Source organism: Opisthorchis viverrini, assembly GCF_000715545.1.
Source record: "Opisthorchis viverrini unplaced genomic scaffold opera_v5_341, whole genome shotgun sequence".
Taxonomy (NCBI): domain Eukaryota; kingdom Metazoa; phylum Platyhelminthes; class Trematoda; order Opisthorchiida; family Opisthorchiidae; genus Opisthorchis; species Opisthorchis viverrini.
The window spans coordinates 513090-528037 of record NW_008751984.1 but is presented as its reverse complement, the minus strand read 5'-3'; the positions used below and the strand labels follow the sequence as shown (position 1 = coordinate 528037).

The following is a 14948-nucleotide window of genomic DNA, read 5'->3' as shown; positions in this document are numbered from 1 at the left end:
TCGACGAGGTCCATCCAAGGATCCTAAAAGAAACGTCCATCACACTGGCAAACCATTTGCACACGATGTTTCGTCAGTCGCCTGACGAAGGCCACCTTCCTTCTGCCTGGAAGGAAGCGATTGTCACGCCAGTCTACAAAACTGGTGACCGACTATCGCCTGGCAGCTATGGGCCTATAAACCTCACTAGCGTGCCGTGCAAGGTGATGGAACGCATTCTGAAGCGAGCTACCCTAGAGCATCTCACTTCCAGCAATCGGATACCTCCAGCCCAACACGGATTTCTCCCAAACCGCTGTTGCGTGACAAACATGCTCGTGTTTATGGATAGCCTAACCCAAGCCAAAGACGAAGGACTCTTATCGGATGCCATATTTTTCGACTTATCGAAAGCATTTGATCGTTTCCCAAATGTCCCGCTGCTCCACAAACTCGAGTTTTACGGGATTCAGGGGGAAATCCTTCGCTGGATCAAGGCGTTTCTATCAGACAGATAATTCCGATTGAGAATAGGCTCGACCTACTCCTCTCCAGCGCCGGTTTCCATCGGAGTTCCTCAAGGCTCCGTCCTGGGACCACTCTTCTTTCTGATCTACGTCAACCACCTCCCAGACGTTCTTGCGAATCCATGTTAACTTTTTGCGGACGACTTGAAATCCCGGAATTCCAACGCCAGTGCCCTCCAAATGGATGTAGACGCTGCCAAGCAGTGGTCGTTGGCCTGGCACCTTCCTCTGAATGATGAAAAGTGCGTCCATATGTCTTTTTTAGGGGATTCAATGAATGCCTGTGTTATGCATGGTGAAAATGGACCAGAAAACATCATGAGGATAGATGTCAAAAAGGATTTGGGCATTTGGGTCTCCTCAAACTTGCCCTTCTTACTGCACCATGAGAAATCAGCCCAAAAGGCATTCGCCATTTTACGGACGATCTGACGCACCTTCTCTCGTATTACTCGCGTGGACCTCCAAAGACTCTATAAAACCTACGTCAGACCGCTCCAGGAGTATGCCGACAAAGATGTCTCCTCAGGACGCACGAAACACCTCACCCTCGTTGAGCGTGTCCAGCGGGTGGTTACGAAAATTGTTGCCGGTCTCAAATCCGTGGACCACGAAAAGCGTCTCGAGATGCTTGATCTCTTACCCCTGGAGTACCGTCGCATCCGAGGGGATCTAATTCTTACTTACGCCCCGTTTGAAGAAAGCTTATCAAACACTTTTTTTACCGTTGACCCAGAAAACACCCGGCGGGGTATAGTAAGAAGATTTTCAAGCTCAGACCACACACATTCATTAGGCAAAAATTTTCTCGTTTCGAGTAGTGGCTGCGTGGAATGACGTTCCTACGACGGTTGTCCACGCTCCTTCTAGAACCCAGTTTAAAGCACTGTTAGACATTTATTTATGCAAATGCTCGCGCTTGCAAGCATACTGCCCCGCGCTGAGACATAAAGAGCAGTGCTACACCCTTTTTCCACTTGTGCCTTCAGGTGAACTACAGCCACTGACCGACAAGAACAAAACCGACCCGGAAAAATTGGGCAAAAGCCTCGATCCTGTGTATCAATCCGTGAATCCGTGAACCTCAGAAGCTGCACCATCCATTCGTAAAAATACGGCTTTTACACTTATGTTCACTTGCTGACCACAGTGACGAGGCAACCAAATAGTTTAATGACGCCTAAATTAAATAAAATCGCAAGGTATCTGGATGAGAAATTCTACCTAGTAATTGAGTGTTCTCGTACTTTCCACGTTTGCTAAAGAAAAATATGCAAGCAATAACCGCCGACAAATTCCAAAAGAATAGAGTGTTTACTGCGAGGTGTTGGAACATGAAGTTTAAAGCTATTTGGTGCGCACCTTTGTAGAGTGTCCCTGATATTCAAGGTGGTGTATGCCTGGACGTATTGGCTACGGATATACCTAAGATATATTTCCACTAACTAGCAACTATTTTCCTATATGAGAGCTAGTCAGATTACTGATTAATCATTCGCCTCGGAACGCTCTGATATGCGACTGCTTGCGGGAGGAAAGTCTCCAGTTGCGTGAGATGCCATTACTGATTGAAAGTCTTTACGGTGCTTCTCCGCTTTCCGGCATATATCAGCTTCACCGAGTGGACGAATACTCATTTACAAACTAGTATAAACACAATAGTATGCGAGCAACCCCCTTAACTATATTTGACATCTGGATAAAAATGAAGGCTAGTTCATCTTAGCCATTTGAAAACTGCTTTTGGGAAACCTGTCGGATTAAGTTGAGATTTTCATCTACATCTAGCGACACATTTTTAATTCAGGAAGCAATAAATTAAAAAAAACTCTCGTTACTTATTTTAAAAACGTAAAACAGTCCAGAATCAGCGCTGGGTGTGTACAGTTATTCTCAATAAAGTGGACCAGTGGGAAGAAACGGGGTTCCTAGTGACAACCTCCGATGTGATGGTGCTATTTTTGAAACTCCGATCATGCATTGAAGAGTCCCCGTTTTGCCCTCTGTGTACAAACTAACTCGCATATTTTGGTCACCATTATTATCACCAACACCACAAAAACTCGCCCAGTCTCCCATTTGATTCTTTGCTTCCTATACTAATGACCGCACATGGTACGAAATTCATAAGATGATATCCAAAACGACATTTTATTAAATATAACATTGCTAAGTTGCGTAGCTTCCTCTCCACCCACACAGTAGCTGTAAGCATTCGGACGACACACTCATGGGTCAATTTTTTAAAGTCGCATACTTTCCTGAGGAATCGCATTTCGGTTCATATTGACATTCGCTTCACAGGTAACCATGCGACCACTGACGATGTGCATCTCATAGAGACTTTCATCGGATTGCTTAGAATTCATCGCATGAGGAACCTGAGTTGAAATGGGGAGCTGCGTGTACACAGTTCAGACAAGAGCAGCTTTCCGCACTTCGAGGCTACAGCACACTCGTTTAAAGAAGCCATTCACGTGGCCTGACAAAATCATTTTGTAGATTTCCAGGAAGGAGCATAGAAACACACCTTCTTCTTCAGTGCTATTTGAGCTGATCTGCGCTATATATTCTGCGCAATGGGAGCTTATTCTTCGGATGTTTGACGTCCACCTTGTCAGGTCGTCTGCAATCAATTATAAGCCGAGAATGTTGCCTGCAGTTCATATTTATTGGAATACAATCATTATTGTACCAGTCGGCCTATCGACCTTGTGGATCATATCTGTTAACTGCTCTATCCGGTTTATCTCCATGTAAATATCAACAATTTTTTCTGGAGGGCGTTCAGTTTCTTTCAATTTGAGGTGGTCATTTTGATATGGCATCCTTGTTTGACGGTTATATCTTCAAATGCAAGCACAAAGTTGAAGCATGTTCGAGAGTCTCATCGGTGTTAATTTCAGACCAGATGCGGACAAGTGGAACATTCCTCGCCTGTTAAGTGTACGTATGGTACGATCCCTTCATTGATTTACCAGGAGCCAACTAATATCCCTTTCTATCTTGGACACCTTAACCACTGAGGTGGATTCCTCGATGAACAGCGGACACAAAGCGCGAAAACTACATTTGTATTTCATTTAAATTACCCAAATATATTAGTCGACCTGGAAATTTACATCAAGCCATCATTCAAAATAATGCTAGTTTGTCAGAAGATTTTGACCTAAGTGACTATTTAACAACGCTTCAACGCCTCGGGTGTCGCAATGCAGTATGTTAATTTGCTTTCATATCACAAATTTGTGCATATCTAACAATCAAAAAATTAAGACTCAATGAGTAATCGGGAACAATTTTAACTGCAAGCCTGTTGCTTTTTTGGCCATGCACCAGTGCATCCCTTAAAGTAATAGGCCCTGTGTAGTGGAATACTCCAATTGAATGTCATGTTTTACCGTGTGGTAGAATTTAATACTAGATTCGCGAAACAACTAACTGTAACGTGCCTTTATCCGTATCGATGTTTTGCGTATACATCAAAGGCAGTCGAGTTGCAGCTATTGACCAGACGCAATACGGCAAATGTTTTTGGGAATTATGTCGGAGGAGAACTTGCACAAGCAATCGCATTGCATGCAAAATTAACTGCGTGTGTTTTGAGATAAAAAAAACATCGAATGGTATTTATACCTACTGCATGTCTGGCAGCATAACCGCTTTTATCTTTGTATCGTAGAGTCCTTCATAAGGCCCACGTGTCTTCACGATTCCCAGTTGACAATTCGCGAATGAGAAGACTTCAGTGTGAGTAGTTTATCAGATGTTTATAGACTTCTAGATTGTGGGCATTCGATGGTTCTCAAGGAAGAGGGATATGGTGGAGAAATTAACTGATCACTTTGCAGTATTACCCTGATGGTGGCTGAGCTCAGCTTGCAGGTGCCCGCAATCACAAGTGTTCTGTACAGAATTCCAGATAGCTGTGGAGGAAAAACGGCACAGATATCCAAGGATAATTTCTTATATTTGCAACCTCAAAGAGAACCACGTTGACATATTTCAAGACAGCAAGTCAGAGCTCCAGGATGTTCTATATTTATGCATCCAGCATTAATAGAGAAATAATTTGGGATCAATTATTTTGCTATAAGATTACTCCAGCGCGAAAAATTTATCTAAGACAGCTTTAATAATGCAATATTTTACACAGCGCGATTATGTGCAAAATATTGATCATATTGCATTTAACGTATTTGGGCTTCTTGACACCTTATCGATTGCAGCGGTCAGGCGATTCAGATTAATAGTGGTCGTTTGTTTTAGCTGTGCAAACAATATCTTTGCTCTTTTTGTGGCAGTATAATAAACAATCTTTGAATTGTGGTGATAAAGAACCGCCAAGATTCAAAAAACGAGCGTCACAGAAGACGAAGGGTTGGTAGAAGTTGAGTAGATGAGCAGAAGGTAAGTAAAAGTTATATATGGAAGGTAGAATATAGAAGGTAATAGCAGGAGCAAGTAGTTAGAAGGTAAGTGTGATAGAGATTGTAAAAAGCATTGCACGAATTTTATATGGCGGAAAGTTTACCTCCGCCTTCACCATTAGCTGAAATTATGGTATTTCAAATGCAAACATTACCGAAAAGTAGGATTTGCAGGTGCTTGTTAGTTTCCAAACTTTGGACAAGAGACAACTGGTAACTTTGTGAAATGTGTTCAATAAACATTCGCAGTAATCGTTTTTTCACTGCAGGGTTTCAAAACATAACGTGACAGATAATTTGTGATGTTCCAGGAATCGATCAGACAGCGCACAAACAAATGTGTGCACTGGTTTGCTTTGCTACGGACGCAATGTATGATTAGTGGCACGTTTTTTTGTGAGCTGGCAGTGTTCTCGTGTTTCCGGTGTACGATGGCTTCATGGGAGTTTTAAAGAGCCAATCGGTGAACCGGCATCTGTACTCAATGGTATACATGATACAACCTTATTTCCCTGCTATGTCAATCAGCGGGTGTGTAAAAACCAAATATTTGTGATAAACCGGTGGTTTGTGACAGTCGTTGAACAACGAGTTAACCGTAGTGCGTGATATGGCGCGTTTAAATGCGCCCACACGTTCGTTGTCGCACAGTTCTCACCCTGTGTCGTGCACAACATTCTCGCATGGTAAACAGAATGTCAGGTTATTGCCAATCCGCGCCTTTTCTTCCATTCTGGTACGGAGGGTGATGCTCAATAGAGTCACGTTGTTCAGTAAAAGCTTATATGGTGTTATTTTGCTCCGAATTTCCTTGAGACATCTTTCATCGCCTAACAAATTTTGTTTTCTCGTACTCGGTTATTTGGGTTACCTTTGACTGGTCACCATTCTAGTTGATCTCCTTCCTTTCGATTGTCATTTTGATGGTAGTTGGTTAATGTACATCTCCTAAGAACTGTGTTCCAAGCAAATATTTTTAAATCTGCGTAGGATTCGTCGACTTCAGCGCACGCGGTCAACTTACCGATTTGGTCGGTTCTTCAACGAATTCATTGATGTTGCCATGATGTTGCGTTTGCTTTGATGGTAGTTGGTTAATGTACATCTCCTAAGAACTGTGTTCCAAGCAAATATTTTTAAATCTGCGTAGGATTCGTCGACTTCAGCGCACGCGGTCAACTTACCGATTTGGTCGGTTCTTCAACGAATTCATTGATGTTGCCATGATGTTTGCGTTTGCTGCTCGGTCACAGTTTTAAGATACGTTGAAATAGTGAGTATCTGTCTACATCACCTTTGTAAGAAACGACCATTAGGCATGCCCGTATAGTGGTATAATTTATGCAACTGGGAAGCAGATATTGTAACCTACTCATCACATCCGATTGCGGAGGGCATTGGGACGGACGAAAGCTGGCTAAGCGGTAATAACAAAGGATAACAATCTACTACACTCCCGAATGTCATTTACTGATGCATTTTCACTCTCGGTGCATTAATCTCCAAACTTCAACTGGCTGCCAGTTTTCGTCTACTAAGTAGACTAAATTATTGCCTAAACAATACACCTACACTATGTATCCTAGTGAATGCCGTAACCTATCACACAACAATTGCGAAAACAGCTCTCGTAAATGATTTGCATTAGGTTCAGTCCGTCGTTTTACTAATCGACCAAATGGGTTCATGTATGGTTGAAAAACATGGAATATACTTAAGCCCATGTTTTAAAATGTTCTAAGTATTTTCCCGACATATTCTATTTAAAATGATCATCATCATCATATGCCGGTGGTAATGTAAAACCACCGCGCAATTTGATGGTATAATTTTAGGTCTTTCTTTGCTTGTAACTCGTGTACGCAGCCGTTGAACTTTGTGCGTGCTTCTCCTAACTTGCGGAACCCCGTAATTTTTCCTCAATCTCAAAGACGTTTGTTGCCAAGCAAATATTTTTAAATCTGCGTAGGATTCGTCGACTTCAGCGCACGCGGTCAACTTACCGATTTGGTCGGTTCTTCAACGAATTCATTGATGTTGCCATGATGTTTGCGTTTGCTGCTCGGTCACAGTTTTAAGATACGTTGAAATAGTGAGTATCTGTCTACATCACCTTTGTAAGAAACGACCATTAGGCATGCCCGTATAGTGGTATAATTTATGCAACTGGGAAGCAGATATTGTAACCTACTCATCACATCCGATTGCGGAGGGCATTGGGACGGACGAAAGCTGGCTAAGCGGTAATAACAAAGGATAACAATCTACTACACTCCCGAATGTCATTTACTGATGCATTTTCACTCTCGGTGCATTAATCTCCAAACTTCAACTGGCTGCCAGTTTTCGTCTACTAAGTAGACTAAATTATTGCCTAAACAATACACCTACACTATGTATCCTAGTGAATGCCGTAACCTATCACACAACAATTGCGAAAACAGCTCTCGTAAATGATTTGCATTAGGTTCAGTCCGTCGTTTTACTAATCGACCAAATGGGTTCATGTATGGTTGAAAAACATGGAATATACTTAAGCCCATGTTTTAAAATGTTCTAATAATTTTCCCGACATATTCTATTTAAAATGATCATCATCATCATATGCCGGTGGTAATGTAAAACCACTGCGCAATTTGATGGTATAATTTTAGGTCTTTCTTTGCTTGTAACTCGTGTACGCAGCCGTTGAACTTTGTGCGTGCTTCTCCTAACTTGCGGAACCCCGTAATTTTTCCTCAATCTCAAAGACGTTTGTTGCTCCTAATGATAACTTCCGGACAATTATTCCCCACATGTATACAAAAATTTATTGATTTGAGAAAAAGCACCCTAAACAGAGTCGGCCTAACAAGATATTCTCGATTCAAAATTTCCACAAAGAAGTGAAAACGAGGCCGCTTTATATGTCTGAGGGTCTACAGCAATGGCATCCCGTCCTACATGGTTTCTTATCGAGGACCCACCTTTTTGGACGGCAAGCGTGGTTGGCGTATATCACGGTTCAGACAAAAGTTAAGGACTCAATAACAGGACGGTGTAACTATTGAATCAGTTTGAATTGCATTGTCACGCATCACGGCAGAGGGCAGTTTTTCGTGAATATTTCACGCTGTTCCAGCTTTGGTCATCTTAACACAATTTTATCCTCAGGAAACGCGTCGAGATTCTATATATATGTACATGGACAGAATGGGTTTTTAATGAATGATGGGCCTAACATGCTTTGGAGATCTTGAGGCATGACATGTGCTTTACCGTCTCCTTATCTGGTACATATGGAAAATATCTGGGTGCGCAATATGGTGTTCGTTCTAATAAGCGCGCGGCGGAAACACTTGGATGTATATGTGGTAGCGCGAATATGCGCAGCGAGTATGCGTGTTCTTTTGGAAGCAATTGCCAGCCGAATAATTGTGAAGCAATAAACCAAGGATGTTGGTTGTTGTGAAGCCTATGGCGCAATATCTCCTAAACATCTGCGGTCGTAACAAAATGACGTTATAATTACTAAGCGCCCTTTATCATGGCTTCCGATGCAGGGGACAACGTTTTCCTGCTCAACAGGAGTCGACAATACTGACAACATGTATGATTTTCGGCGGATGTCCGTCCTAGATCTCCCTACAATCATTTGTTTCATTTATCACTGGATAACCCAAACTAAAATTCCGAAACAACATTGATATACTATTTTAGCGTGCGTAAACAAACTGTTCTGCGGTAAACTGATTAGGAAAATTCTCCCACCGTTAAACCGCACGCGAATGTTTGTCCTGGGTTGCCAGGTGAAATCTTGCTAAAAAAATTAATAAAGGAAGACAAGGGTCAGCTAACTGAGCGGCCGTAAAAAATTCTGAGCAGTTAGCAATACAATGTCGTCCAATGCCTAAATGGCCTAACATTTCACAAACATGATTAAAAATTTTAAAAACTCGCGGCACATTCTGTGAAAGTGGGGCCCATTCAGAAGCATGCGTATGATATACGTCACAGAACTCGTGGACTGAATGGCATGAAATTATAGAACGTGTGCATAATTGTGCGTAAAAACCAGATCTACATAAACTTTATTTCGTGAATGGCATGAAATTATAGAACGTGTGCACAATTGTGCGTGAAAACCAGATCTACATAAACTTTATTTCCATATGTTTGAAATTTTTTCCTACAGCAGAGTATCACTGTTTTTGTAAATAAAGCAGCCCACTATTGACATTTATTTGATAACTTTTGTGGCATTTGTAGCAATCCATAGGTAGCAGTTTGTTTATACTGTTTATAAACCAGTGAATGCATTCAAATGAAGCGCCTTGGTGGTTTTGTTTTAAAACGTAACTGACAATGTCCTCCACCGTTGCGCTAAACGCAAATAATTATTCTATCCAAACAGGACATTTAGATTTGCAGTTAAACATCTTGCGAAATGGGCGGATATTCGCACACCAGCTATTGCATGGGTAGATTCACTGTTTCCAAATAGGAATTAGGAATTAGGAATTTTGGATTTATGGACGACGACAGAAACCATATGATGTAAGCGGTTTATTCGACATTTATCCTCTTGAAGCAGACAAGCCAACAGCAACGCTATAAAAATGTTTTCCGCAAACATTCTGTGAATCGGAAAAAATTAAAAGCCGTAAACCGTAATGGCTGAAACTACATGGATTATTGCGCAAAACACTAAAAGCGCTCCAACATTAAAAAGAAAATTTTCAGGGCTATATCCACAGCAGCGAGGGCTTTCTTTTTTTATACACACTTTCAAAGCGGAACAGCCTCATTCAGAGATCCATAAAATGGTATTCTGCCTTCACATCAATCGCGTTTTGAGCCTCCACCAGATGCAACAGATCACCAAAATGACAAACTTCATGATGCCGGGAATCCGTTTCTTATTGTGGTAGTAGTGCGAATGTTTGTTGCTCATAACTGTCATCATCAAATTTTGAATTGCAGGAGTTCCAGGAGGAGAGAGATAAGCAACTTAAAATTAATCTTGAATATCCTGAATTCATGTTTTGCCAGCTGACGAACGCAGCGTCTCCTGAATCCCCAAATATGTGCAAAAATTTAATATGTTCTTCGCAACAAACCGTGAATTCCGTTTGCGCTGCTGTGGTAATTAAGTTTCGTACGTATATCGGTACAACCCGACTTAGCTCAGTAGATCTGGATACACCAGTCCACGGCAAACTGCTTCAACTTTCACTTATTTGCCGTTTATAAGGTCACGGCTGCACACCGGATTTAAGCACAAACAGAGCACCGTCCAACAGAACACCAAAACAGTTCCGTTTGTGCCCGATTAGAAACGTAGGATAGAGTCGATCTTCGGGACAGTTTCTGACAAAACCGGGGAATCCGGTAAATATTGGCTTATTTCTTATTCTAAAAGGGTCGTGAATCGGAGGGTATAATAATGCTAAGTTCATGTCGGTAAGGTTTTCAGCTAATCGTTTTGACGTGACGAAAGCGTAAGGCGTTCTCGTTTGCACCTGAAGTGTCTCCTACTTGCTGTTGTACATTTGTTGAACGTTTTTGTAGATTATATTACTATGGTACCTAGTGGACACGAAATTGTGACTCAAAACGTTTTTCGTTTTTTTACAAGGCAATGGCAATCACTCTGCATGATCTACAGAGGTTTGCAAAGGAATTCGGATATATACACTCATTTGTCTGATGGTGATCTTTCGGTTTTTGGTGAAACAGCTACTTGCTGGTGCTTCACCAGATTTTGCGCCATGAGGTTAATCTCCGAAAAGAATCACCATTGCGTGTAAACTATAGTCTTGCAAGTATTCACATACTTATATGAATGGACACCAATTTTTAATGAATAACTAAATGGCGGTTGGACTAACAGGTGCAACTGCATTGTGGGTCAGAATATATGGGTTTTCAACATTGAAAGATTATGACGTCTAAGGTTACATTAAACATACTTGTGCTTTTTTGAGTAAAGTGCGGATATTTCTTGTGTACCGGATGAACTACGGTAAAGTGTCTTGTGCATGAATGCAGTCAATATGAGATGCTTATGTGTTTGGGCTGTAGTATTTGGAGAGCATGCCTGGACCGAAGTCAACGACATAAAAGCCAATGCAAGTATTTCGGTGGATTTTACTATATATGTGTGTGGGCCGAACACTAAAACTAAAGTTTACGGAAGACCTGGTGAAATCTAGTTTCTATGCAGTCATAGTTGTTCCGTAAAGCTACCAGTCTCGTCCGGAATGAATCGCAATTCAGCTTCAGGCACTGTCCATATTCGTGGTCATCGCAAGCACGAACAAATGCTTGAAACGGAAGAATCCTTTTTAAATCTTCTTTAACAAGAGACTTATATTCGCACGTATGTTGCAAGTAAAGACCTCAGATACGACGTCTGTCAGGCGTTGTTTCACCTTAAGCCAAACTTTTTTCACGCAGATTGCTCTCATCTTAAACAAGCTCTAATTCATAACCATCCCGCAGCACCTAAGGGGCCTCGTGGTTCTCAACAAAAATACACAGCGACAAAACTTTAGATATTTCTATCAGAGGGCGTGTTTATCCAGGACATCCGGTATTCGCGCACACAAGTCTATGTCAATGCTATAGGCCGACGTTATTTCCTACCTTTCTGCTATTTAAAACTGGCTGAATTTCAGGCAGCAACAAGAACGCAAGTTGCTTCCATTGCCTACTTGTATGAGGCTTGGGCTGAAATTTACTTGGAATGTAACATTGATGTGTTGTGTTTCACTGCCAAAAATTTTGTAAACAGTTCTGGTGGCAATTTCCATAGTTCACACCGCAGCCCACATATCCCGCAGGTTAATGTGCACCATATGCTGTAATAGTTTCACCAGGATAACATAAATAATTTGATAGCAATGGATTCCCTGGCTGAAAGTTCGACCACCTTAAGTGTGTCAACTGGGAATGGCTGCCAACAGTGGCCTGAACATTTGTAGAGATTACATGGGTCTGTCTAATGACCCAGATACGGTGAATCTCGGAACATATGGAGTGGGGGCTGCAATCAACCCTGTAGCCGGATGTGCTTTATTGGTGTCGATCGCACTAAACAGTCGCATTGTGTCATTAGGCTGTCCAGTGTAAACCAACTCAATGCCTTTAAGCACAAAAAGCGTTTTCTGTTTGCGGTGTTGGTCCGTATCCGAAATAAATGCAATATAATGCTAAGAACGGTTCATTTTATTGAGTATCGTCCGTGATCATTGGCGAAGCATTTAGCACTAAAATCGTGGTCACTTTTGGCGATGCAAATGCACGAAACAGTTGTTTGGGGTCTCTGGTGTCATCTTTGAGTGAACAATTTGGAGTCGATGCCCCCTGTCGTGTGCCGATCAGCATTGTTTCTAGCGAGAACGAATTCTAAGCATGATGGCTTGTCTTGTGCAACCTGGCAAATGAACCTTGTGAATCAACCGTTGACCAAGTTGTACCATGGAAATCAGCCTACAGTAAGTGACAGCAGTTGGAGTCCGCCGTTAATTCTGGAGCACATAACTTGATTCTGAACACGCTCATGAGCATGTGCGACGTTTTGTTTCTTTAGTTTGCTTCCATCATAACACTACGTAGTTCATCAATTGCATAATCGTTTATTGTTTGAATATGAAAAACTACAAAAATGCGCACTTGTAAAATTTCACAGAATACAAGCTTGGTCACGTGCTTCGACTTTGCGCTTGCAGAGGTCATTCGCGAGTCTCCTGTACTAACTTCGGCATCGAAACATTCCAGACCATCTTCAATATCTATTATATGCGATAACAGTTCGGAAGAAGACCCCTGTACAACCACAATTGGATTATTGTTTATTCGCTGACCTGGGTCGACGACGAACTATTTTACATAGAACAATTTCTAGTGAGTCTGTTCCATCTGACTTCTTTATTATTGTGTACCGCACCTAGCGTTATCATTTGTAGGCCTTTGCCACACACTCCAGGAAGAATGTCAATTATTGGGTAGCCAGACCACTGCAAATTTGGTGAGCCCGAGTATTTCTAGATATTTTTTGAAAGCTTTTTGTTTCAAGTGGTCGAATTTTTTTGTTCCTTTTGCCCGGTAATTATGGAGGCATATTGGATTCAACGGATTTAATCATTATTGCGATTAACATACGTTTTCCAGACTACAGTCCACGCAACCCCAGGGTATGGTTTCACCAGTTGTAGGCCGCTTTTAATACCCGGCGCATCTTTTCCCAAGCCACGCGATATTCCTGTGTTGTCCAGAATCTTCCTTGTGATGCAGCAACCCAAGTGAAAGATCTATTGGAAGATATCCCCAAGGAAAATCCGTATGACGACCTTCCAGTGGCAGTGATAGGTAGGACAGTTAAGTCAAAAAACGAAAATGCTACGGGATTTGTTCACCACTGTCGAACTTGGTGAGAGACCGCTACGACAACTGCCTCGACACATGCGCAGTCTCCACTGCGGCCGTAAGCTAGCTGTGGAAATCATGGCACAACTATGGTTCGACAGACTTCCACCCTCCATGTCCCACGTCATCAGTGGTTTCGTTCATGACCAAAGCTTGGAGCCCAAATGGCCGGTGAGATCCACGAAACTTACCCCAGTAATCCCGATAACTTCCTCTTTTGCCCTGCACCCACTATTTCTATAGATTCTAACCCGATTCTCGATTCGACATCACAACCACATGCCAAGTTTTATACTTTGACCGATCGACTACAACGATTAGAGTTCAACAAGCATCAACCACGTTCTCAATCCAGATCATTGTCTCGTACCCGTCCCTCTTGATGCTGGTCAATCTTACGGCCCAAAAGCACGCAAACGCCAACCGCCTTGTTCCAACACTCCTTTAAACACCCCGGCCAGCCAGTAACGGCGACGAATGGCTGTGGCCCTCCTCGCACTAGTCGCCTATTCCACATCATCGATCGTTCAATTGGTTCACCTGTTCTCGCAGATACGAGAGCTGAAGTTATTGTGCTAATAAATACGAATTCACTCCCGATTCTGCTTCTCTCTCCTTGGAAGCCGCAGACGGTACATGCATTGCTAAATACGGCGAACGTTCCCTCCTTCTTGAACTCGGATCCCAACGTGCGGTCAAGTGGATCTTCCATTTGGCCGACGTAGTAACACCCATCATCGGTGCAGGCTTCCTGATCCACTACAACCTCTCTGTCGGTGGGCGACACCAACGCCTATTGGACATGCTAACTTCCCTCTCAGTCAACGGAATCATTCTCCAAATTTCATCCACAGGTATCCGAGTAATCTTCACATTTCGCTGACATACTTAGGGATTTTCCAGCGCTTACTCATCCATCTCAGTACATCCAACCGGTCACTCATTCCGCCGTTCACCACATTCAGACGAGAGGTGCAACTGTCCATGCCAACCCCCGCGGACTTCATCCGGATAAGCTATAAATCGCAAAATACGAGTTCGAACATATGCTCAAACTCGGCATCGTCCGCCCTTCACCGAGTGATTGGTACCTAAGAAATCTAAAGGTGATTGGAGACCCTGTGGAGATTACCGTTCTCCCAACAACGCTACTATCCCATACAAGTATTCCATCCCACATATCAACGATTTCGCAAGTACCCTATGCCACACAAACATGGTTTCCAAACTCGATCTCGTACGAGCATACTGCCACATACCCGTAGCCCCGGATGACATTCCTAAAACAGCCATCACAACACCGTTTGGCCTTTTCGAATTCACGGGTATGCCCTTTGGTCTTCGAAATGCAGCCCAAACGTTTCAACGTTTTGTGGACGAGGTTTACGAGGCTTACCTTTTGTGTATGCCAACCTTGACGATGTTTTGGTCGCTAGCACCTCCTCAACTGAACATGCAGCTCATCTCAGAGCAGTGTTTGAACGTTTTTCCACTTACAACATACATCTGAACATTGACAAATGCTTATTCGGCGTTATTAGCCTACATTTTCTGGGCCACGACATTGACGCCACAGGTATATTACCACTGCACGATCACGTTT

The 14948-nt window shown here is 42.5% G+C and overlaps 2 protein-coding genes across 2 annotated transcripts in view; one reads left to right on the top strand and one right to left on the bottom strand.

Moving 5' to 3' along the window:
- Positions 1 to 524: 524 nt before the first annotated feature.
- The window catches only part of T265_15028 (hypothetical protein), a gene marked incomplete at both ends in the record, with an annotated part of 115376 nt that continues 100952 nt past the window's right edge, over positions 525 to 14948 (bottom strand). The window contains 2 exons of the mRNA XM_009176285.1: positions 525 to 734; positions 5961 to 6044. Coding sequence (XP_009174549.1) covers positions 525 to 734; positions 5961 to 6044 — 294 coding nt within the window. The remainder of the gene's footprint in view (positions 735 to 5960; positions 6045 to 14948) is intronic.
- T265_10036 (hypothetical protein) overlaps positions 3381 to 14948 on the top strand; it is a gene marked incomplete at both ends in the record, with an annotated part of 56606 nt that continues 45038 nt past the window's right edge. Inside the window, one exon of the mRNA XM_009176286.1 lies at positions 3381 to 3452. Coding sequence (XP_009174550.1) covers positions 3381 to 3452 — 72 coding nt within the window. The remainder of the gene's footprint in view (positions 3453 to 14948) is intronic.